Raw genomic sequence first — 24,677 nt, forward strand, 5'->3', positions numbered from 1 at the left:
GGCGCGTTTAGGTCAGTACTTCCATAGACCTACCCATCTCCTGTACTCCCACCCTCACCTACTATCCACTTCCTACCTCAACCTCTCCTACCCCCCGCCCGACTCCTACCCTACAGATCTACCCATCTACGCTACCCCTACCTCTACCTCTCCTACCCCCTAAACCTTATCCCCCTACCCACCCTTCCTACCTTACCCCTACATCTCCTACCCCCTAAACCTTATCTCTCCACCCACCCTTCCTACCCTCTACCTCTCCTACCCCCTAAACCCTATCATCCCCTACCCTACCTCTCTCCCTTACCCCCTCCCCCCCGCCCGACTCCTACAGACCTACCCATCTACACTACCCCTACATCTACCTCTCCTACCCCCTAAACCATCCCCCTACTCCCACCCGACCCTAACCCTACCTTCTACCTCTACGCCTACTCATCCTTTACTCCTACTCCTACCCGGACCTATCGCCCTTACTCCTATCCTACCCGACATACTTCCTACTCTTTCCTTTCCTACCCTCCCTTAACATGTCTACTACCCTTCTTAAACAAATATCTTATTTTTAATAATGCCCAATGTAAACAAACAAGTGAGTACAAATGATCTAAAAATCACAAGGTTTTTTTTTTTGTCTTATAAAAGAAAAAGGATACCGGAAAAATCCTAATACACAAACAAATGGAAAAAGGTGAAAATAAGATAGACGAATTAGAAAAAAAAAAGCCATAGAAAAAAAAAAGCCATAGCAAATAAAATCGCAAATAAAATCAAGTATGACTATTAGCATGTTTAGCCCGACCAAAATAATAAGATAAAGACATCCTAAAAACAATACATTAAAGCACTCACACCATTGACACTAAAAGTGGATATACATCAAGTTTGATCCATGTTTAGTCGGATCAAAATAATAAGATGCTATTCAGAGCCATATAAATGAGCAATCGGAATAAAAATGTCACATATTCCAGTTTAAATAAGATAAAAGCACTCATACCATTGACCATCATAAAAATATACTAGGTGAAAAAAACAAGAACAAAATAATCAAAACAAGTACCCCAAGAGGATCATTCCAAGGATCCTATTTCTAATAATGTCGTCCAATGTCTCAACGACAAACAAATAATAAGGATCAACAAAAGGACCCCCAAAAAATGTCCGAAGTCTAACCAGAGAGAAAAAGAAAAATTAAAACTTAGAGCCTAAGATAATGATACAAGGCTTTGGTCCTAAATACAATCTATAAAAGAAAAAGTACATTGGAAAAATCCTAAATACAATCTAGTACAAAGGTAACATCCAATACAAATTGAAAAGGTGAAAATAAGATAAAAAAATTAGAGAAAAAAAACACACATATGGATGGATATATATCAAGTTTGACCCTATTTTATCCGGATCAAAAGCTATTTAGAGCCATAATATGCAACTATAAATAATAAGATACCGTCACTCATTGCATCGATCGTCATGAAGATATACTAGGTGAGAAAGCAAGTATGTAGCAAGCAAAGTAATCGCCCCTAGAGTACCACTCCAAATAATCATATTTACAATAGTGTTTAATGTCTCTATTCACCCACACAAACAAACAAAACAATAAGGATGAACCAAAGGATCCAAAACTCCAAAGTCTAAAATTTTACAGCTCAAAACCTGAGACAAATGATTTAAAAATTTCAAGGCTTTTTGGTACTATATAAAATCTATAAAAGAAAATTCCTAATACAGATGTAAGGAAAAGGTGAAAATAAGACACAAAAAAAAACCAAATAAGTGGATATACATACATCAAGTTTGATCCACATTTAGCAATATCAAATTAATAAGCCAAAGGCATTCCGAGTCATAAAAAAAGTCATATACACAAGTTTAAATAATAAGACAGACACTCATAACATCGACCATCATGAAGATATATGAAACACTCAAAGCGCTACCTTTCAACCAAAGGAGCCTATTTCTCGTAGTGTCAAATGTCTCTATTCACGCACACAAACAAACAAAAAGTATCAACCAAAGGATCCTAACAAACTCTAAAGTTAGAGAAAAATTACAACTAAAAGAAAACAAGAAGATAAGGGGATATACATCAAGTTTGATCCCTCTTTAGTCGGATCAAAATAATAAGACAATGGCATTCAGAGTCATATATGAGCAACTGTAAAAAAAATGAGTCATATATATATATTTGTTTAAATAATAAGACAAAATCACTCATAACGTCGGCCGTCATGAAAATATACTAGGCGAGAAAGTAGGTATAAAGTAATGAAGGCAAGCACCCTAAAGGATCACTTCAAAGGATCCTATTTCTAATAGTGTCCAATGTCTCTACTCACCCACACAAACAAATAAGGATCAACCAAAGGATCCAAAAAAAAAGTCCAAACGCTTAACGAGAGGAAAAGAACTATTACAATTCAAAACCTAAAACAAATGATCTAAAAATTACTTTGGTCCTAAGTACAATCTATAAAAGAAAAAGAACATTCGAAAAATCCTAATAGGTGAAAAAGGTGAAAATAATAAAGAAAAATTAGACAAAAAAAGGTGGATACACATAAGTTTGATCTCTGTTTAGTCGGATAAAAATAATAAGCCAAGTGCACTAATAGCATAAAAAAATCATACATCAGTTTAAATAATAAGAAAAGTGCACTAATAGCATTGGTCATCATGAAGATATACTAGGTAAGAAAATAGTTATAAAGCATCCAAAGCAAGAATGCCTGAAGGATCACTCTAAATGATCTTATTTATAATAGTGTACAATGTCTCAACTCACCCACCCAAACAAAGAAAACAAACAATAAAGATCAACCAAAGAATCCAAAAAATAAAGTCCAAAGTCTATCAAGAGAGAAAAAGAAAAATTACAACTCAAAACCTAAGACAAATGATCTAAAATTACAAGGTTTTGTTCCTAAATACAATCTATAAAAGAAAAAGGACATTGGAAAAATTGTAATACAAAGAACTAAAACATACATCAATACAAATGTCAGTTTAAATAATAAGACAAAGACACTAATAGCATCGACTATCATGAAGATATACTAGGCGAGAAAATAACTACAAAGCAACCAAAGCAAGTATTCTTGGAGGATCCCTCTAAAGGATCTTATTTATAATAGTGTACAATGTCTCAACTCACCCACACAAACAAAGAAATCAAACAATAAAGATCAACCAAAGGATCCAAAAAATAAAGTCCAAAGTCTATCAAGAGAGAAAAAGAAAAATTACAACTCAAAACCTAAGACAAATGATCTAAAATTACAAGGTTTTGTTCCTAAATACAATCTTTAAAAGAAAAAGGACATTGGAAAAATTGTAATACAAAGAACTAAAACATACAGCAATACAAATGTCAGTTTAAATAATAAGACAAAGACACTAATAGCATCGACCATCATGAAGATATACTAGGCGAGAAAATAACTATAAAGCAACCAAAGCAAGTATTCTTGGAGGATCACTCTAAAGGATCTTATTTATAATAGTGTACAATTTCTCAACTCACCCACACAAACAAAGAAATCAAACAACATAGATCAACCAAAGGATCCAAAAAAGAAAGTCCAAAGTCTATCAAGAGAGAAAAAGAAAAATTACAACTCAACCTAAGACAAATGATCTAATATTACAAGGTTTTGTTCCTAAATACAATCTATAAAAGAAAAAGGACACTGGAAAAATTGTAATACAAAAAAGGACATGCAGCAATACAAATGGAAAAGGTGAAAATAAGAAAGAAAAATTAGATGTTCCTATTTAATTTTATACCCTGTGTGTCTGTCTACCCAAGGTCAGTTTTGCGACATACTCAATATAGGATTGTGTAATCCAGCGTTTCATAATATTATACTCAAGCTGGGAATGGAGAATGCATCACCTATTCACCAGCATGAAGGGGGAGTTGAAAAAACTGTGCTAGTTTCTTAAGGAAATACTTTGAAACAGATTATATTCCTTGAATTAGTCTTATTTAATTGCATTTTCTATTATAGGAAATCCCAAAATCATGAAACTTGACTCTAGTTTCTTGACTTTTCAATGTGGTAAACAAATCATAAATGCTAAAGATATAAAGTAAACGGAGGGAGGAACCTACCTCTGATGTCCTTAAAGTTAAGTGGAAAATATCAGCAGGTATCTTATGATCCCAGAGCCTTGACAAACGAAGAATTGCCATTGCAGAAGTAAGCCTCAAGTGGGCCTTATCAACTGAGCTGCAAGAGGTTATAAATGAATACACAGTATTTAAACCCATAAACCCAATTTGAAATGATATAGTGAAACAGTGACAACTATCACATAAACTAATTAAAAGAATATAGCTTTGTGAAGCTGATATACCTTGACTTTAGGTCCTTTGATATTTCACCATATGATAGCATGTTTCGCAGGATATCCAGAAGACCATCAATACCAGGACGAACAAGAGCATCTTTGATTGGCAAGTAGCTTTTCACTAGTTTTGATGCCATATATCTGCAGCAAAGAAAGAAAAAGAAGAGAGACAAAGAGAAAAATAAACTATCAGGAAGTAGCTAAATTACAAGCATTATCCAATGTATCAAATTATAGAATACAGAGACTATCCAAAGTGTGGAAAAATAGAAAAGACTATATTCCTACCAACCTTCAACACGCAAAGATCACTTCTATCATCCCATGATGCTGTATGATCCGCTTTCTAAAACCATGAAACAACCATATATAAATGGAAATTAATGTCTTCCATGCTTATCTACTAAAGGAGCAGCATTCCATTCTAAGGAGTTTAAAAGGCTTACACTATCACTTTTCAGAATCTTGTTTATAATAAATTCTTCAATTTCACTCTCTCTAGTTTCAAATAAAGGCATTGCAGTCTGTGCTATACACCCCAGAGACTGCAATACTGCAGGTAGATGTGTTTTCTCCTCAAGCATATCTACAAGCCTCTGCATATAAGATGAGAATAATCAGATAAAAAACATTGTAGAATATTATTATAATACTGAGAAAATCACACTTCACTAGAGGTAAGCGCTAATTACATTTACACCTTTCTTGTTTGGAAAAATACACCTATCACCATTACTTTATATGTACCATCTTCTTACACGTCCCTGCCCTTTATTTTATTTTTCTTAGAAATTACATATACCTCCCAACTTATACCTAAGAACCATAAATAAGTCCCCTTAGAAATAACAAGGGAGGTAAGTATAATCTTTCAAACAAGAGTGTAACTAGTGCTAATCTTAGTGGAGGTCAGTATAACTATCCCCTATAATAAATGAATAAATTATACAAGACCTTGTAAAGAACAGAGAGAGACTTGAGGCCATCATCCTTTGTTATTGCAGCTAGAGCATGCACAGCATACCACCACCCTTAAACATTAAAGTTCAGATGTATGAGCTTAGGTTTTTTTTTTGGTAAGCAAAAGAATGTATTGAAAGGGGTACGAGGGGTACTTCAAACCTTTACAAGTAAGAGAGATTAACAAAGAGAGAAGAAAAGAAAGACATAGCAGGCATAAGCTAGGCTGCTACACTGCTACAGATAGGAACCTTATACATAATTCTAACCATCCCTCCACCCCTTCCAAAGAAAACACTAAGAATATTATTTTTTTTGATAGGCCAATGAAAACACTAAGAATATTACATTGAATTTTAAATGCTTGCTAAACCACCTACTACAGATCCACACAGCACACAAATCGTGGTTGTGCTAAGAGAGATGACTTACTGATTTTTTCATATCTAACATAGACATACCATAATCATCCAACAACCAAGACCATTATCCACAAAACAACAAAAGCAATCCACCACCTTCAGATCCAGCAAAAAACAGGTCTCAGCAACTGCCTACTGTACCATTGGTACTAAAAGTCAATTGAGAAACAAGTGACACAGCAAGATGGCTTTAAGACAGCAGGCACAGACTGAAGACAGAGTGAAGAAATTGAAATAGATCGCACCAGCCAATTAGGAGATACAGGGCAAAAATCCTCAGCCCACACCCAAAATTCAGCAACTAACAGACTGAAGACAGAGTGCAGAAATTGAATTAGAGCGCACCAGCCAATTAAGAGGTGCAGGGCAGCAACAAATTACATCACCAGGAAATGTGCTAGGTCCAAAAAACCAGATTACAGAGATTACAGACACACTATTGGGTTTGAAGACCATTGGAACAAAGAAAAAATGAACCCTTTCACCTTTGATTTTAACCAAATCCAAGACTTGTACTGAATCGAGTCCATGGTAATTGATACGTCCAGATCCTTCCCCTTAAAGATCAACCTGTTTCTGATATTCCAAACACACCAAACAGTGGCCAACCGAACAAAGCCCACCCCACATGTATGAGCTTAGTGCATGTAACTTCTAATGAGCATGCCTAACTCGTTACATCATAAAAGTAAGTACCTGAACTGATCTGACAAGTGACACCATTCTTCATGCCCTATGTAGGAGCATCTCATGGGAAGGTCTATAAACCCTTGACATCTCACTATAATCATGAAAATATTTCCAAAAATAGGCCAGACCTTTATTTTAAGATATAAGTTGCTTATCTTTATTGAATACTTGTGAACATGAAGATATACTCAATGTCCTCTTTGATCAGTACTGGGTAACAGATACATGGATCAGGGTTCCACTTTCCAGTAGTTATTTCCCAGCTAACTAGGCTCCTGAAACATGTATGGGTCTTAGGCCTTTCTAGGTGTTGTAATTAGGCTCTGACTTCCTATATACATATGTTAACATGATAACATCACATGAGGAATGAGGCTAGTTTATGTGTCTTCTTTTTAAGTTTGTGTAAATATCAAAAAATACATAAAAGTAAACTAGGATGGAATTGAGTAACATGAAATCAAATTCACCATATCCTGATATCAGTTTCTAGACAAAGAGAGTAAGGATTGCAAATTGGAAAAGAGGGAAAAGAGTTCATCAATCGGATACATTGAGCAAGAACAAGAACAATTGATCAATCTGATTTCTAAATTAGAAATAACCCTAGAAAATTATTATATGAGAATTGAGAAGAATACTACTTACTCGAAATCATGGTTCCGCTGCTGTTGGTCACGCGACTCGTGCCTCCTTCCACCGTTGCCGTTGCCGTGGAGGTTTCTCCGATCAACGATTATTGGCCAGAAGAGCATGACTGCGACTGAACCAGATAGAGAAGGTTCATGTTCATGTTCATGTGAGATCGAGAAGGAGTATCTATCGGAAACCAAAGAAATGATTCTAGCTCCGGGCTCTCTCGACGGACGCCGGAATGCGGCGGTGAATCGCTCCTCTACTGTAACGAGATCCGAGAAAACACACGAACGAAACGGGTGACAGAGAGAGGAGGCTAGTTACTTCAAACTTCAAACGATGCTTTTGAAATGGATTTATGTTGTGAATTTTATAATAAGACATTTGACAAGTGTTATGGTCAGACGATGAAATCCGTATGGACAATGGATCAATATACATTGTTTTCTTTGATGATTGAGATAGATTCTTCTTCAGACCATCCATGTGTGGAATATGCCAAGAAATGATGATTAGCGATTGAGATAATTTCTTGATTTTGTACACCTTTGTTGATTTCTCTTTAGAGTCTCTTTCTCTTTACTTAGTCACTTGCCTTTACCGTTCCACGTGCTGATCTTCAGAAGTTACTTTCTCGTTTTTCATCATTGAAGCACTCCTTCACCTTATAGTGAGATCTCTCTTAACCTAACAATTGAGAGGTGATGAAGAAGTGAATGAGTGACTCATAGCTTTTGTTTTATGTGTTATCGATGAATGTGAAAAAGAGGATGAACAAGTAAGTGTCTCTTTGGTTTTTAGTTTAGAAGTCTATTTAAAACATTAGAATTCGAGATCACGATTTCCAATGCACATTCACCCAACAGAATCCCCTTAGACCATATACAATGGTCTTCAACACTCAACACCACTTTTTCTGTTCCCAACACTCCACATCATCTTCTCTCTCCAATTCAACACTCATTCAACTTTTACCCACTCCAATAGTTTTTCATTCAACACCCTACCCCACCACTCACCCTACCCCACCACTTTTTTATTTCATATTTTTATTTAATTTTATATTTTTGTTTTTATGATTACATAAAATTACAATTATCGATTTAAATTAAATTAAAACAATAAACATTTAACAATTGTATTTTTTTTAAATATAGAAAATAATATATTGTTGTGATCCATTTCAAAACAAAGACTAATAGAAAGATAATGAGATGGTGAGAAAGATAATAAGATGGTGAAAAACTTAGATTTTTTTCTGTGTCCAAATCTAACAAACCAAGTCTCTATTTATAGAGGAAAAAAAATCATGAATTTTGGTATAAAAATTTTTTACGAAATTTTTTTTTTCAATGAAATAATTGAGTTCAAAAGATTAAGATGATAAAAATTCAGCGACCCAATCAGGAATCGCCACGTGTCAGAAGCAGATTCTCACTCACCTTTCTCTCTCCGCCAAGACCCACTCCCACGCGCCCTGTCGGGCCGTGGTTCTGTGGCCAGGCCGCTCCCCTCTCAACATGTTGAGTTTTCTCAACATCTCTCTCCTCTCTCCTCAAACTCAACTACCCCCTCAACACCATTAAACTACCTATTCAACACTAAACTCCCCACTCAACACCACCATTGTAGGTGGTCTTATTGAGTTGTGTGAATGCGCACATTCACCCAACGAAAATCCAAAATAACCTTATTCAGTTGGTGTATTTGGAAACAAGTTTTTTTTTAAGAAACTAATTAAATTAAGCTCAGCCCAAAAACACACATAATCGAGAGCTGGATTTGACACTCCAACCCTTAGATTTCACACCCCTAATTTTTGGAATTTCGGGTTCCGAATTATTTCGGAATCTTATATTCCGAAATTAATTCATGATTTGTAGTGCAAAATACATGTAACACCCTACTTTTGAGTGAAAAAATACTTCGGAAACCTTATTTCCGAAATATTTCAAAAACTATGTTTCCGAAAATGGACTGACATTTCTAATGAGTGGGGTGTAAAATCTAGCTCTCCACATAATCCCTTTGTTTAGTCTAAGCTCAGCTCCCACAAAAGAGAGGTGTGTAAGTAACATTACTGCTCCCACAAACATCACCTGCACCAATCACAACTGAGCCCCTTTGACCTCTCTCACTTTCATTCTCTCTCTCCCTGTTCTTCTGGTTCCATAGATCGCTGTCTTTCAATCACTACAAACTGCTTACACATTTCTGTTCACTCCTTCCTTCTACTCCTTTACACTGCACTGCTCCTTTCACCCCACCACTTTTACTTCAAATTGTTCTTATAGTTGATGGCTTTTTGCTTTTATCAATTCCCCACTTCACTCATCTTTGTTCTGTCAAGATACTAGTAGCACCTTTCAATTTTTTCACGTTCAGGGGTTGGCTGAAACCTCTGCATATTTTGTAAATTTTGGTGTTTTTTATCTTTTCTATTACCCTTTTGTTTGATGCGTTACTAATTATTATTTCTTCTCCTCCTAGATCTTAATAGTTTATAAAGATTCATACTTTGCATATCATATGTTAAATTTTGGAATTTTCCTTGGGTTTTGGAAAGGAACCCTTATCTAGATTCCAGAGTTTTGTGGATACCTGAAATGGGTAGCAGATTCCTTCCAAGTGTTTGATTATATGCTTCTTTGGGCATAAGAAGCTCCACTCCTCTGCATTTCTTCTGTGTCTTGTCTCTCTCTCTCTCTTTCGTTGAACTTATCTTTGACAGAGAGAGGGGGAGAGAGTTAATTTTGTAATATTTGTTCACATGCTTGGTGTGTTTTGAATTCTTATCAAGAACAATGAATAGGGGAGTTGAAGTTCTCTCTCCAGCCTCCTATCTCCACAATTCCAATTGGTTGTTCCAGGAAAGTAAAGGAGCCAAATGGACTCCACAAGAGAACAAGCTGTTTGAGAATGCTTTGGCTTATTTCGATAAGGACACCCCGGATCGATGGTTGAGGGTGGCATCGATGATTCCAGGGAAAACTGTGGGTGATGTGATCAAACAGTACAAGGAACTTGAAGAGGATGTGTGTGTCATTGAAGCAGGTTTGGTCCCAGTTCCTGGGTATGGTGCTGATTCTTTCACATTGGAGTGGGCTAACAATCATCAGGGCTATGATATTGATGATGGGTTCAAGCAATTTTATAGTGTTGGTGGGAAAAGGGGTGCATCATGTACTCGGCCATCTGAACAGGAAAGGAAAAAAGGAGTGCCATGGACTGAAGAGGAACACAGGTAATTAATTGCATATCATATTTCCTTTTTCATTGATATTGTTTTTTCCACAGTGGTCCCTTTTTGGATCAATGATCAAGTTTCTGGGTGATTCAAATAATGGAGGAAGAATCATTAGTTAGTTGGGATGTTAAAAGCTTTGCAATTAGGATGTTTCTTTATAGGTTTTAACTTTTCAGCTTTGGATTGTTGATTTACGTAGTTGGTTGGATGTTTAAAATCAGGCTGTGCTCATGTTTTTCCTGGACAATATATTGTTTAAGGCAACAACACGGTTAATAATCTCATAAAATTTGGGTTTTGATTGAGCACAATGACGTCGGGTGATCGATCCATCTAATTGACTTCACTTAGTGAGATAAACTTTTGTTGTAGCTGTATATGTACCGTTCCTTCGGTAGTGGTCCCTTTTTTTATCAATGACAAAATTTATGGGATAATCATTAGTTAGCTAGGATGTTAAAAATCTTAGTATTTTAGATGTTTCTTTGTAGATTTTCTCTTTCCAGCTTTGAATTGTTGATTTGTGTAGTTGGTTGAATGTTTAAAACCAGGTTCTGCTTAATTTAATGTCTGTTTTTCCTTGACATATGTTTTTCTTGTTGGTTACTTGCATTTGATATTTGTTTCAAGCCTAGTGTTTTAGCTCTATAGCTCAGGGGCGGAATAAGAAAAAAAAAATTAATAAGGGAGCACAATTTACCGTAACTAATTGAAAGAGATAGTATAATGTTTTTTGGGGGCAAATACAACATTTGAATTCTATTCTATTAAGGGAATTTATTGTCTTGGGGCGACTGCCCCATTTTCTATCACCTAGTTCCAGCTTTAATAATGGATTCTTTGCTTGTGAAACCGCCACAGGCTATTTCTGCTGGGTCTGAAGAAGTATGGTAAAGGGGATTGGAGAAACATCTCTAGGAATTTTGTGACCACAAGAACACCCACTCAGGTTGCGAGTCATGCTCAGAAGTATTTCATCAGGCAGCTTACAGGAGGAAAGGATAAGAGAAGATCCAGTATCCATGATATCACAGTGGTCAATCTCCCCGAAACAAAATCCCCTCCGTCTTCTCCAGATCTCTCAGTGAAGTTTTCAAATCCACAGCAGAATCAGAATCCGTCTACCATGGTTAAACAGGAATATGACTGGAATTTACCAGACGAGGGCACGCCGATCGTTTTCCATTCAGCAAAGGGAAACATGTTCATGACACCATCGCGCGACATTTCATCACATGAATCTAAACCACAGGAGCACGATTTACTCAGAGGCACTCTCCAGGGGTGCCAGTTTATACCTTACGATACTGTTTTGCAAATGCCATGGATGCAACATCAATGAAACTACATAGGTGATGATGCAAGGTTTAGAGTTTTGAAGGTACTAAAATTTTAGACCTTTTTCAGTGATGCTGGGTTGCTTTATAGATGAATTATGTGAATATGTTAGGAGGGCTTCAGTTAGAATTTATGAAGATACTAGTTCATCTCTTTTTGTTATGTCAAAATTATTGGACTAGTCTGTTAAATAGAAGCTGATTTGGGGCATGTGTAATATGATTTTCTGATTACATGTTTGATAATCTGATTGTAATTAGATTGCAGATTTGTAAGCATGCATCTGATGTGCATCTTCCTCGATATAAGCTGGAGTGAGAGAATTGTCTCTCAACTTTTGCAGTTGCAAGTTCACTTGTGGAATTTAATAAAATAAAGGCATCAATTGTTTTGATGTACCAATGGTGTAATTTGCAGAAAATATGTATTTTTTGGGGTTACTTTTGTTAGCCTACATTGGTGTGTTTTTATGTTTCATCCTCTGTATGATTAGACCAGAAAGCCTTTTTCAAATATGATTAGGAATTGGTAAATGATTTTGGTCCTCATGTACTAAAAAGAAATGTGAATTAACATGAACCATTTTGATTGAAACATAGTGCATCTTTGGAACCGCGTTCAAAAACCATGGTAAAACCAAAATCATGGTGGACACAAGTAAAAGTTAAGAGATAATGCTTCTAATCGCCTTGAGAAATTGCTTCTGTTCACCATGATTTTGATTTCACTGTGGTTTTTTAATGTGAAAAAATGCACATTATTGCTTGAAACCATTAGTTCTATCATCTGGTGGACATTAAGATCCTAGATGAAAGTCCAAGATTAATAGTTTATTGTTATGTGTGCTGTCATAGTTAAGTCCACGAGTTACTTTTGATTATATATATGTTCAGTTAGCCGACAATTGGTAATATTGAGCCGACATGGAGAGTATTGACAATGAAGAAGAATTTTAATGCGTGGAATGATCAAAGTAAAGAATCACTCACTAACGTGCTTTTTTGGGCAAGTGGAAGCAGTTGATTTGGACACTAGTCCATGTCATCTTATGCTTGGTCTGGGGTTGCTGAGTCACAAGGCATTTCTTCAAAGTGACATATGAAAGTAATTAGTTTCCTTTGAGTTCAATTTGTTAGAGTTTGCTGAAGTGTACTTGTCTTAGAGCATCTCCAATAGTAAGATCTTATTTTGGGACTTAACTCACTTTTTGTGGGTTCAGGCTGTCACATAAGATTTAAGACACTCATAAGGTCCATATGCACATTTCACTCTAGTGATTGAGATCTTATTTTATTTTTGACTGGACCCACGGTACCCAATATGTTTATATTATTTATTTCCCTTCCTATTTTTCACTTTGATTCTTATATTGAAGGAGAGAGAAAAAATATTATTTTATTTAAGATCCCACATTTGAGAGTACCTGAGCTAAGACACGGATCTTAGCAAAAGCTAAGATTTCATGTCATGTAAGCTAGCTCCAATGGTGAGATCTAATAAGATCCGAATCTTATTTTAAGATTCCAAAATAAGGACACTATTGGAGATGCTCTTAATTTTAATAGATTAATAGCATGTCTGGATCAACATCTTTATCATTAGAATCAATTATAAAATGCACGAGCTATTTAGGTAAATTCTCCCCGTAAGATTCTTCTGGTTTCAGAATCAATTATGGAGGAACAAGCATTCAGGTTATAGTAATTTAAATTAAATTAGTAGTTAGGTCCAAACCGAGTTTGAAGTGGAATCTTGACTATATGTGAAACTGAGGGCCACAAATTGAGCATCTCATGCTGTATGCTGTGCACTTTTCACTTTGTTCTAACTTGAAGAATCGAAGCACTTTTTTTCTCATTCTTTTCTTCGTGACTGTATGTCGATCTACGTTTATTTTACCTATAATGTGTAGTGCGCAAGTGTCATTGTTGGAAAATGTTTGGTACACACCTCTCCACCTCTTGAAATTTAAGAATGAAATAAAGTGAAATGAGTGATATGATAAGTGATTTGATAAAATGCAAGAGAAAGATAAAAAGAAAAACAAGGTGAAAATGATTTGTAAGAGAGAGAAGTTGTGAGACTATCATACCTCATCATTGTTTCTATGTTTTCTTTGCTTACTAAGCCATAACTTTTTTTAATTGGAATTTTTTAAATCACCTCAACTAAATATGAGGTAAAATGACCTTAACTTGGTGATTCAATCATATTTTGACACGTGTCTTAAGAAATTCCAGCTCATAACACATGTTAGGCAACCTAAGACTGTGGTGATATTAACCCATATTTACTTGGGTTGATTTAGCTTGACGATTTTTTCCTTGCATTAATCACCAGTTACCCTCATTACTCAGAGAACCATATTCCATTCTCTTACGGAGAGGGTGATATCAGGAATATATAGAAGGGAGGACATTTTTATACTTTAGCAAAGGTCCATGGATGGACCACTATTTTACCTGGTCTATGCTAGATTCCGCCAATATTAATCGGCTAGATTCATGCTTTTATGTATATAGTGAACCTTGAACTTCTTATATGAAATGATTTTTTTCTTTTCTTTTCTTTTTGTTTCACAAATGAGGTGTTGGCTTCTTATTTATCATGCTTGAGGCAGGGTGTAGACAAATTGGGCTAGTTCGACCAACCAGAACTGATCCAATCACAAAAAGTCAGGTTAGTTCGGATTAACAGGTTGACTTGGATTTTAACGGAAAACGTTCAATTGGTCCCAGTATTGGGTCCATGGTTTCGTTAATCGAACACACCCGAACTGACCCAAAATGATACTCTGCAACGATTATAATTATAAATTAATAAACCTGCAATCTGCAGATCATCAAATGGTACAGATCATCAAATAGTAAACCATTCCAAGTTGATATACATTTCAGCCAAAAAAGAATAATATCATGATCAAAACTGACTTTGCAGTTTGCACAATGTATCCAAATGTGTGATATTTTTACTTTTTATTTATCAGCAAAATTTCCCCTCTAGGGATCAATCTCTGGACCTTCATGTCCCCAACTCATGTCTCATAAGTTTTACTACTTGAGTTATCCTTAAGGGACGCGTGGTATTCTTACTGATGTTTATTGCCCAGGTTGTGCTGCCTGCAGCCTACGCATGGTGAAAGTGATTTTTCAATTTGGGTAGTAAAAGAACATAGATTCAAGGGAAAAATGAAAACTTAAACATGTCCCCTAGTCTCGTTGGCTGCGTTGATGAGACAAGTCACAACTCACAAGGTATTTTCCATTGCTAATAGATTCATTTTGTCATCATTTCAATATACTTTTAGATTAGGCTTAATTGCAGTTTTGGTCCCTGATCTAACATGATTGTGCAAAAGTGATCCCACATATTTAAAACGAGCGGTCAATGTCCCTAACGTTTGTGCCGTGAGCGATTTAAGTCCTTCCGTCCACTTATGTTAGTTGACTAACGGAATTGCTGACGTGTCCTTCATTAATTGACATGGCCATGTTGTGTCCCCCTGCCACATAGATAAATAATTATTAAAATATTTTTTCCCAAATTAAAAATTTCATCTTTAACCTTCATATTCCATCTTCTTTAACCAGAAAATCATCTTCAACCTCCATTTTTCACCTTCTTCAAAGGCACAAAAGGAAACTTAATCTAAAATCAAAACCAAACGGCTCTTGCACCTTTGAAAGAACTGTTATATTTTTCTTCTCATAACTGGAACTAGACCTCAACCCCCAAGACCCCCACCCCAAACCCCAACCACACCACGCCACCACCACTTAACTAGACGCACCCACCTTTGTCCCCTCTCTCACCAATCCCTATAATGAAACCATTTTGGGCGAGAGGCAAGAACCCAACCCCAGCAACGGCAGCAATATCAACAACAACAACAGATCGAGTGATGGAGTCATAGATCTATGGGAGAATAATGGAGTCCCAGATCCGTTTGCGTGGGTGTGAGAGGAGGAAGATGATGGCTAGGGCGAGGATATGGAGGAGCGATGTGAAGGTTCGGTGGGTAAAATTAATTTTCTGGATTTGTGTTTGATTTCTGGAAGGAGAGGGAGTTGGGTGAAGGATTTTGTGGTCTCAATCTCTCAATCTGGGTTTCTGGAAGTACAAATTTTATGTGTTATGCGTGAATGTTGGTGATTTACTTTGCAGGTTGTGCTATTGTGTTTCTTAACCGGTTTCTGGTTTTAAACGATGAACGAATAAGTTTCTGAGTCTGAACGAACAGGTTTCTGGGAACTCAATTGATTTTTCGAGAGGTTTGGAGCGATGGGGGGTATTGCCAAGGACATGGATTCTGGTACTTTCTGAGTGTGTATGGGTTTCTGGATTTTCCCCTTTGTTTGTATACTGGGCGTATATGGGTTTTTGGTTTCTTTATTGTAATAATTCCTAACATATATTGAAGCAAATCGTAGCCAGCCTCTTGTCTGTTTTAGATCATCGGCTTCTTATCTTTAACATTTCGCCATTTTAATGTAAAAGCCCCCTGTATGATTGGAAAGCCATGGAGAATGAATGATACTCATGGTGGATATTGGATAAGTTGCATAAATTATGGGTGTGTTTGAATTTATTAGTGTTTCTGTTTTTTTCTTTTTCTAAAGATCAAGATGAATGAGTATGATGATGATGAAGATGAAGATGAAGATTTAAAGACAGTTATGATTTGCTGGGATGAAGAAGAGGTTGGGAAAATTTGAATTCATAATAATATTTTAATTATTTATCTATGTGGCAGGGTGACACAACATGACATGTCAATTAATGAAGCACACGTCAGCAATTCCGTTAGTCAACTAACAGAAGTGGACGGAATGACTTAAATTGCTCACGGTACAAACATTAGGGACATTGACCGCTCGTTTTAAACATGTGGGATCACTTTTGCACAATCATGTTAGATCAGGGACCAAAACTGCAATTAAGCCTTTAGATTAAGCTACACCCCTTACATGAGCAAAATCAAAGTGGCTTCAGGCAAAATCGACTAAACTAAGCCACCTGGGTTTATGATTTGGTACAAACTCTTCAATTCAGATTGTGGTAATAAAAAAAATAAAAAAATAAAAAAACCTTTACCTTTAAACCCCAAAATCCCCAAGTAATTTGACAGCAATTTGTCCTAATTTGGAGTAACTTGGCCCAGGGCAAGTAGCATTCAATAACCTGGGCCAATCTTTGCATTTGCTATCAATCCGTTAGCACTTTGCAGCACCATGTAGCTTGTGACACTGTCCTTAACAGTGAACACCATAATTTTAAAAGGAAGATTCGTTAAGGAGTATGCTGCACATGATGATGCAACTCACCATATTGTATGTTTCATTCTATTCAGAAAAAGAATGCATCACACTCAACCAACCAGACATTTAATTGACTTGGGGTGATGTGGAAAAACGTTTACCCAGCCATTGTAAGGGTCTTGACAGTTGAGCCCTTCTCTTGCGCCAGAACCAAATGGCGGCATTGTATTGTTCATTGCGAACTTTTCGGGTGGCTGCCTTCCAATCAAACTTCTCCATCTCGTCACGAGCAGCTTTTCCCATAGTTTGTCTCAGCTCTTGGCTGAGCAAAAGGGGTTTCAATTTACTCAAGAAGTCTTCGAGATCTCCAGGATGATAAAGATAACCAGTTTTGCCCTCTTGATCAGCCGGAATTATGTCTGGAATGCCTCCGGCACGCGCTGCCACAACGGCTAGCCCTGAAGACATGGCCTCCAAAACAACAAATCCAAGTGTCTCTGACTCTGAAGGCATGACAAATACATCTCCACTGGCATATGCTTGAGAGAGTTCTTCCCCTCCTAACATTCCAGTGAATACTGCAGGCATGCCTTCAAACATTTTCTCCAGCTCCTCCCTGGTATCATATTACTAAAAGGAATAAGACTCATGCGTTCAAAGAGTAATTTTTAACTTTTGGAAGAATGCCATTTGCAAAAGAAACTTTTAATTTACCTCCCTTCTACATTTTTCTTTCCCAATGCTTTCTGTTATTCTCTTTCTTCTCACATATTCTTCATACTATTGGTATAAGTTGCTGAAGTTTTGGTATTTAACATGCTTATTTATGTAGAGAGGAAGGAGAATTGTATATAAACAGAAACAATTATGATACATAGACCACTAACATTACTTTACCTCTCAAACACCCAATTTTCTCTCTATCTCTCACTTCTTATCACATTACATCATATATTACAAGCATTACTTCTCTCTTTTCATCCTTTCTCACTCTGGGTGTCAACACTCTACATCTCTTGGTAGTCTACCAACATTTTCAAAACAGAAAACCATGACATGTGGAATGAAAGAACCTGATTTTTTTAGCAGGGAGAGGGATAGTTAAATTTGAGTGAATAGTCACTTTGACCCTTAAATGATATGGGGTCAGTCAAATTAGCCCTTGAAAGATAAAATTGACAAAATAGTCCCTGAAAGATGAAAAATGATCAATTAAGACCTTGAAAGATGAAAATCATGATAATGTAAACCTTGAGAGATTAAAAAGGTTAATCTTATTTTATTTTTCAGCGACCATTTTGCCTATTTCCTAAGAGCAATGCTATATGGTATGAAAAAAATTTAAAACGAAACTAACGAAATGAGAAATAACCAATCAGGAGAAAGATTTTGGAGAGAGAAGGATTCAAAATAGTGGTTAAAAACAGAAAAACAGGATATTATGATGCCACATAACAATCGCACATTTCGTCTTCGTACTATTAATCATTTCGCATTTCCTAATAGGGGAGTGAAAATGATTAACCATATATCTTCAGGAACCGAAGTGACTATCCACTCATTAAATTTCCGCATTTGGATCTTGAACAGAAATAATACAGACATGTCAGAGTACGTCACCTGTAGGGTCCATCTCCAACGAAAGCAATTCGCGCTTCAGGAAGCCTATCCATGACCCTGCCAGTTCCAGATCATGCGGTTCAGAAGACAAAGGCGGCTACAAGTATTCAAATTCTAATGCAAGATAAATTGTATGGTAGAGTAAGAAGCATCAAAGAAAGCTAGAGTGAATTGCTTGAAAGCATATCTCGAAAGGTTTTACCAATCTTTCAGTTTCAGCACACCAATAACCAACAAGCAATTTTTTGTGCTATTTGCAGTTTGTATCAAGGATTTTAAGATTGACTGCGAAATCTTGAGTACAATTACGACTAAAAGTTAGGAAATTTTCGTATGAAGTTACCTTTTGAGAAAATCTAAACTCTTCTCAACTCCAAGCCGTCCAACATGAACTATCAAGGGTTTCTCGGGTTCACCATTGCTGTATGATAAACAAGTGTTTAAGAATAAGGTGAAATCCTATTATTATCAAAACTTTTACCAATGAAATATGACAACAGGTCCAAACCTTAGTCTTAATCGCATTTCATGTGAGCGGTATCGAGGATGGAAACTTTCAGAATCAACACCCTTGCTCCAGAGACGGATTTTGTTAGCTGGATATCAACAGGAGATAGAAGTCAGCCAAAATTTTACTACATTGACAAAGGCACAGTAAGAAATGCATATATTCTATTTGGATGCTGTTATAAATTAAGCACAACTAAAAGACTAGATATGGAGCTTTTATCTACACCTGCTGTTACTTTAGCTGCTTGAAGATCCCTCCCAATTGCAACAGATGGCACCAGAGTCAGATCAGCTGCTCTATGAAGAAATTCTGTATGAAACAAAAGTTTATATTATGTTAAAAAACATTTGAGTCCAAATTGGAAAAACCAAGAAAGCATACATACTTATGATCAACCACATGGGTTTCACCAGCCAACTAAATGTATATCTTGGAATGTATCTGGAGGCAAAATTAGATCAGCCAAAAGTAATGTAGAGCAGATCCGACGTCATAGCATCTAATCAGAATAATCGTAAGCAGAAGAGCCAAACAATCTAATCTGGTAAATATATTAAGAAAAACTGAAATCTCAGTACAACTTACACGGGGACGTGAGTATGATACGACATGACAATAGGAACACACAGAAGTTTTGCAATGATAAGAGCACCAAAAACCTGAAATTAAGCAAGCATCAGATATGTCAGGTGACAAGTAAGTTCTTACACTTACATTATCCTTAATAGGTAATAGACGAAGAGATAGAAGATTCTATACCCACCATAATGCCTGGAGATGATGCATGTATTATGTCTGGCTTAAACCGAGCTACCTCTGAAATTATTCTTGGACTAAGTGCCAAGGAGAGGGGTACTTTCTGATACAAAGGGCAAGGAAAGCTGCATTCAAAATTTGTTTTTGGTGTAAATTAAGTTTAGTATAAAGGATTGTAGTGATAGTTGATGGAAAGTAGGCTAACTAAATCATGCAATTACAGTAATTAGGAATTTAGGATGTTTGTGGTTCTTGTAATTATTATATTAACTATTTATAATAAAGCCTCTGCTGTGAAAGTTTTGAGAATTCAACAGAATGTCAAGGTAAGACTAAGCCGTTTTTCATTAATGATAGGAGCCAAGAGGAAGTGCAGTGATGTATGCAGCTGAGGTATCATATTCATAATAGACCAGTAGACTTGAACCTTGTTCCTTCATGACCCAATCAATTCGATCAGGCACTCGCCATTTTACACACAAATTTCATCATATTTCTTCATGCAGTAATCGTGCCTTTAAAGAGAAGATCTAATTTGGCACATTCTTAATGATATCAAAATGATGAAAATACGAATGCCATAATTACGTACCAGTCAAATTAAAAAATAATTGGAACAACATATACTGGCAGAATGAGGTACAGGAACAAAAGTTGAGAAATGTATGCACAATGAATGCAATTAATGTTAGCGATAAGGGTTGTATTAAGAGTTAGGGTTAGACGTAAAATCTATAGGTCGTGCCCATATGTACTTTAAATTCGTACTTTGTAGTACACCTTGTACTTTACTCTTAACCTAATATTATATATATGAGGGAGGCTGCACCTAGTAGTGTATCCCATTACAATATATTTCTCTCTCTCTCTCTCTCTGTTCCCTCTCTCTCTCTCTCTCTTAGTCTTTTCTCTGTATACAGTTAAGAAGCAAGAATTAAGCTCGTTGTGATTAAAAGACAATAACTGTCATTTCAAAACAATAATTTAGAATCACAAGTAGAGCTAAGAGAAGAAAATGAGATATGAGCTTAGCAAGTAAAACAGAGCAGGTTTGAAACAACCTCCAAGATCCGATTAATTTGGCTCCATAAAACTCCTGGGGCACTCCTTTATGTGTTGTCACAACCATCACCTATAAGTCACAAATAAACACAAGTAGTTAGCATGTGATAGGGAGAAACCCCCATAGGACAGCTGCACAGCCTGGATAGGCTCAAGCAGTGGAGGCGCAAACTGCTATAGGCTATTTAGAGCAGTTAGTGGGTTAGAAACTGTAGGGTTAGCTATTATTAGTTAGTTACATCAGTTTATATGTTAGCTATGTTCTATCAAAACTGCCTCGGGGTGGTTATTAAATAGGAGTTGTGGCTGTTAGTTTAGACTTTAGATATTCAGAAATTATAGAATTTGGTTGGGAGGGAACTGGCTCTCGAATTCCAGAATTAGTGGAGAGAACAGGCTCTTGAACTCCTGCTTCCTCGTCCAATATTTGGTAGAGATTCTTCATGTCCACTGTATTAATAATATCTATCTATTCCATTCTTCTTTATCTGATCATTTGGGTATCAGAGCACCATCCAGGTGCTGTTGTATTTTACGATTCCGTCATGGGCAAGAGTAGAACTGATACAAGAGAAGATCCAATGGAGAAAATTCTGGAGATGATGCAAATTGATCGTCAACAATCCAAACAACGATTTCAGCGCTTAGAGGCTATGATGGAGACTATTATGCGTCGTGAAGAAGAAGGTCCATCCAGGCGCACTAGGCATGAAGAGGAAACTGCAAATGATAGCAACTTTGAACGATGGATAAAGTTGGAGATTCATTTCTTTGACGGGGATTCTGATGCTTATAGTTGGGTCAACAAACTAGAGAGATTCTTCCGAATATGAAGAATTCTCGGCGAAGAGAAATTGCAAGCAGTCACGGTGGCATTGGATGGCAAAGCTTTGTCTTGGTTCCAATGGTGGGAAGCAGGCAATCCACATACTGGCTGGGAAAATTTTAAACTAGCAATCCTAGAAAGGTTTCTATCTTCAAACACTCTCAACCCCTTTGCTGCTTTGTTAGCACTGAAACAAGAAGGGTCAGCGGAAGAATTTGTGAAGCAATTTGACAAATTTGCTGGCATGTTGAAGGGCATTGGTGAGGCACATTTAATGGACATCTTTGTGAATGGATTGAAGGAAGCCAATGGTACTGAAATCAAACTTTACGAACCACAAACCTTGTCAGTCATGGTTAAAAAAGTTTTGATGATTGAGAAGAAAAATCAGGCAATGTGGTAGGTTCACCCACCTTGAGAACAAGGTGATTCTTCTTGGGGGGGGGGGTATTGATACGGAGAAACCCCCATAGGACAGCCACACAGCCAAGATAGGCTGAAGCACTGGAGGCGCAAATTGCTATAGGCAGTTAAGAGCAGTTAGCGGATCAGAAACTGTTGGGTTAGTTACATTAGTTTATGTTAGTTATGTTCTATCAAAATTGTCTGGGGTGGTTATTAAATTTATGGTTATTAAATAAATAGGAATTGTGGTTATTAAATTTCTGGTTATTAAATAGGAGTTGTGGCTGTTAGTTTAGACATTCAGAAATTCTAGAATTTGGTTGGGAGAGAACTGGCTCTTGAATTCCAGAATTAGTGGAGAGAACAGGCTCTTGAACTCCTGCTTCCTTGTACAATATTCAGTAGAGATTCTTCATCTCCTCTATGTTAATAATATCTATCTATTCCCTATCTTCTTTATCTTATCTGTATGCAATGTCAAAGAAACTAAAATACAGTATAAGTATTGATTTGGAACAATATATGTAACACAGAAGCTATCTATTCAAGATTTCCTGAGTTATTGGATATACAGTACAAAAGCAGTACCAAATATAAATGAAAATAAAAATGTGCATACCTTGAAACAAAAGAAGTAGAAAAAAATAAAAAATTACCTCGTCTCCCATTTCACGAAGGCATTTAATAAAATTCTGAAACCGATTTTTGTATCCTGAGACATATCTGCAAAATAGATATCACTTCCAATGTTCTGTTAAAAATGAAGACACATACCTTTTATTTTTAATACTGCTAACATTACACATGTGTAGTTCAACCCCATTTGGACTTTATCACAGCAGAAACTAGAAAACATGTTAGATGCGATTTCTAGGACCAATGCATAGTTACATATTCATAAGCTATGATACAAAATATCTACAAGTTTGAAACACAGCATCGTTCAATAACTAAGACGCAATGTTTCTGATAGTGAGATTATACTAATAGAAGGGATAACAATCGAACAGAAAGTCAGCTCAATCATCTGATCTAGAAAATCTTGATTCCAACAAACCGCCATTAAAATTACTACATTGAAATTAGTCCCTCTATTTGTCAACTTCTTCAGGAATCCATTTATCCTTTTACAAACCCATCCTTTCGTCAAGTAGGTGACATATGGCACTTATCATTATGCACATATGTGGTTAATATCTTGCATTAGCTATTTCATAACACATTTAACTATAGTTAATGTATGTATGAATTTGTGACGACGAAAACATGGATCTGTAAAGAAATTGACACATTCAGGGATGGATGTATATTGACACTTTCAAGGACCAAATCAACACACATTGCTACTGTGAAGGGCCAAATTGTACACTAACTCATCTGTATTTTATGATGTCAAGTTGTCAACAATGATTAGACTTATTTTAAAAATGTGTCAAATACTTGGGTACTTGCTGTATCATATCAGTTTATCATCAGTTTGAATTGAAAGTGTTAACAATCGAAAAAAGATAAAAAATTGTTTCTCTATTATTTCAGCATCTAATCATAGAAAGTGTATTTTATGGACACCATGCAAAGCAAATATAACATCAGATGAACCAAAGGTTAATAAAGAAGATAAATAATGGCCTATGACCTTTGACATAAAAATACAATCTAACTCAGTCATTTAATGAAATAAGTTACCACTAAAATCAAACCAACAAGGTAGTTCAATTACTGTGGAAATTGATACTAAAACAAAGCAGAAATTGAATTGCCTAGTTGGTTTGGCTTTAGTATTGACTTCTTGGCGTTCAATACTATGCACAAAGAAGAGTAAATCAAGAAGCAAAACAAAAGGGACTCACGCAAAAGGAGAGGGTTCAACAAATAGAGCAATTCGACGAGGCCTTGAATTGTTCTCAGTACTTGAGTCAAGAAAAGCAGAAGAAGAAGAAGAAGAAGAAGAAGAAGAAGAAGAAGGAACCTCTTCCTTCTCTTCCTCTTCATGATGAGATTGAGAGTGAACCTCTGCCATGGCCGCGTTTGTGACATGAAGCACCAATCTTTTTCTACCCTTGACAGTTTTTGACCCCGGAAAAGAGCACAATCGTGCTCCTCTGCAAGAAAGAATAATGGGTTTTGCTCCGAACGATCGAAAATGTTGAAATCTAGCAGAGTTAGGAGGGTATGCAGAACAAGAAGGTGGGTTTATAGGGATAGTGTTCATGATGCTCAACATGTTACATAATAAAAATAAGGGATAACAACCTTTGGAATTTGGAATAAGAGAGAGAGTGAATCCGACAAATTCATTTGCCATACAAACAAGCTACAGGCTGTGTTTCGCTTGAGGGGTGTATATATCATTTTTGTTTTACTTCCTCTCAATATCTTCCTAATTATAATTTGGAAAAGGGTTTCTTGAGACTTTTTTAACTTACACTTGGATAAATAAAAATAGAAAAGTGTTCCCGGATAATAGCTCAAGTGGTAAGAGTTAGAGAATATATTAGTTAGGAGGAAGGTGCAAGAATCAATATGCAATTTATCTTTCTGATGTACAAAAAAAAATATATAAAAGACACGAATGTGTGATATGATG

The 24,677-nt window shown here is 36.3% G+C and overlaps 3 protein-coding genes across 6 annotated transcripts; 1 reads left to right on the plus strand and 2 right to left on the minus strand.

Moving 5' to 3' along the window:
* Positions 1-2,709: 2,709 nt before the first annotated feature.
* LOC130727907 (sister chromatid cohesion protein PDS5 homolog A-like) lies at positions 2,710-7,789 on the minus strand. 3 transcript variants are annotated; one of them, XM_057579196.1, is made up of 7 exons: positions 7,080-7,789; positions 5,314-5,390; positions 4,806-4,955; positions 4,652-4,705; positions 4,366-4,500; positions 4,121-4,238; positions 2,710-3,901 (listed from the first exon to the last, which is right to left on the minus strand). In XM_057579196.1, the coding sequence occupies exons 1-5, from the start codon at positions 7,087-7,089 to the stop codon at positions 4,432-4,434; spliced, it is 360 nt and encodes a 119-aa protein (XP_057435179.1). In that variant the 5' UTR covers positions 7,090-7,789; the 3' UTR covers positions 2,710-3,901; positions 4,121-4,238; positions 4,366-4,431. The 3 variants fall into 3 exon arrangements, 2 of the variants coding, with proteins under 2 accessions (XP_057435179.1, XP_057435178.1); XM_057579195.1 differs by having other exon boundaries at positions 2,710-4,238; XR_009015463.1 differs by lacking the exon at positions 5,314-5,390 and having other exon boundaries at positions 2,710-4,238; positions 7,080-7,776.
* Positions 7,790-9,154: 1,365 nt separating this feature from the next.
* On the plus strand, positions 9,155-12,054 carry LOC130727903 (transcription factor DIVARICATA-like). Of its 2 annotated transcripts, XM_057579190.1 has the most exons (3): positions 9,155-10,311; positions 11,176-11,695; positions 11,913-12,054. In XM_057579190.1, exons 1-2 carry the CDS (start codon positions 9,872-9,874, stop codon positions 11,654-11,656), a joined length of 921 nt encoding a protein of 306 aa, XP_057435173.1. In that variant the 5' UTR covers positions 9,155-9,871; the 3' UTR covers positions 11,657-11,695; positions 11,913-12,054. The 2 variants fall into 2 exon arrangements, with proteins under 2 accessions (XP_057435173.1, XP_057435172.1); XM_057579189.1 differs by having other exon boundaries at positions 11,176-12,054.
* Positions 12,055-16,583: 4,529 nt separating this feature from the next.
* On the minus strand, positions 16,584-24,408 carry LOC130727910 (sulfoquinovosyl transferase SQD2-like). The gene is made up of 11 exons (XM_057579200.1): positions 23,941-24,408; positions 22,747-22,813; positions 20,859-20,929; positions 19,805-19,922; positions 19,627-19,700; positions 19,427-19,482; positions 19,267-19,350; positions 19,039-19,126; positions 18,874-18,951; positions 18,531-18,587; positions 16,584-17,526 (listed from the first exon to the last, which is right to left on the minus strand). Exons 1-11 carry the CDS (start codon positions 24,393-24,395, stop codon positions 17,037-17,039), a joined length of 1,638 nt encoding a protein of 545 aa, XP_057435183.1. The 5' UTR covers positions 24,396-24,408; the 3' UTR covers positions 16,584-17,036.
* Positions 24,409-24,677: the final 269 nt, after the last annotated feature.

Source organism: Lotus japonicus, chromosome 1 (assembly GCF_012489685.1).
Source record: "Lotus japonicus ecotype B-129 chromosome 1, LjGifu_v1.2".
In the NCBI taxonomy this organism is placed as follows: Eukaryota; Viridiplantae; Streptophyta; class Magnoliopsida; order Fabales; family Fabaceae; genus Lotus; species Lotus japonicus.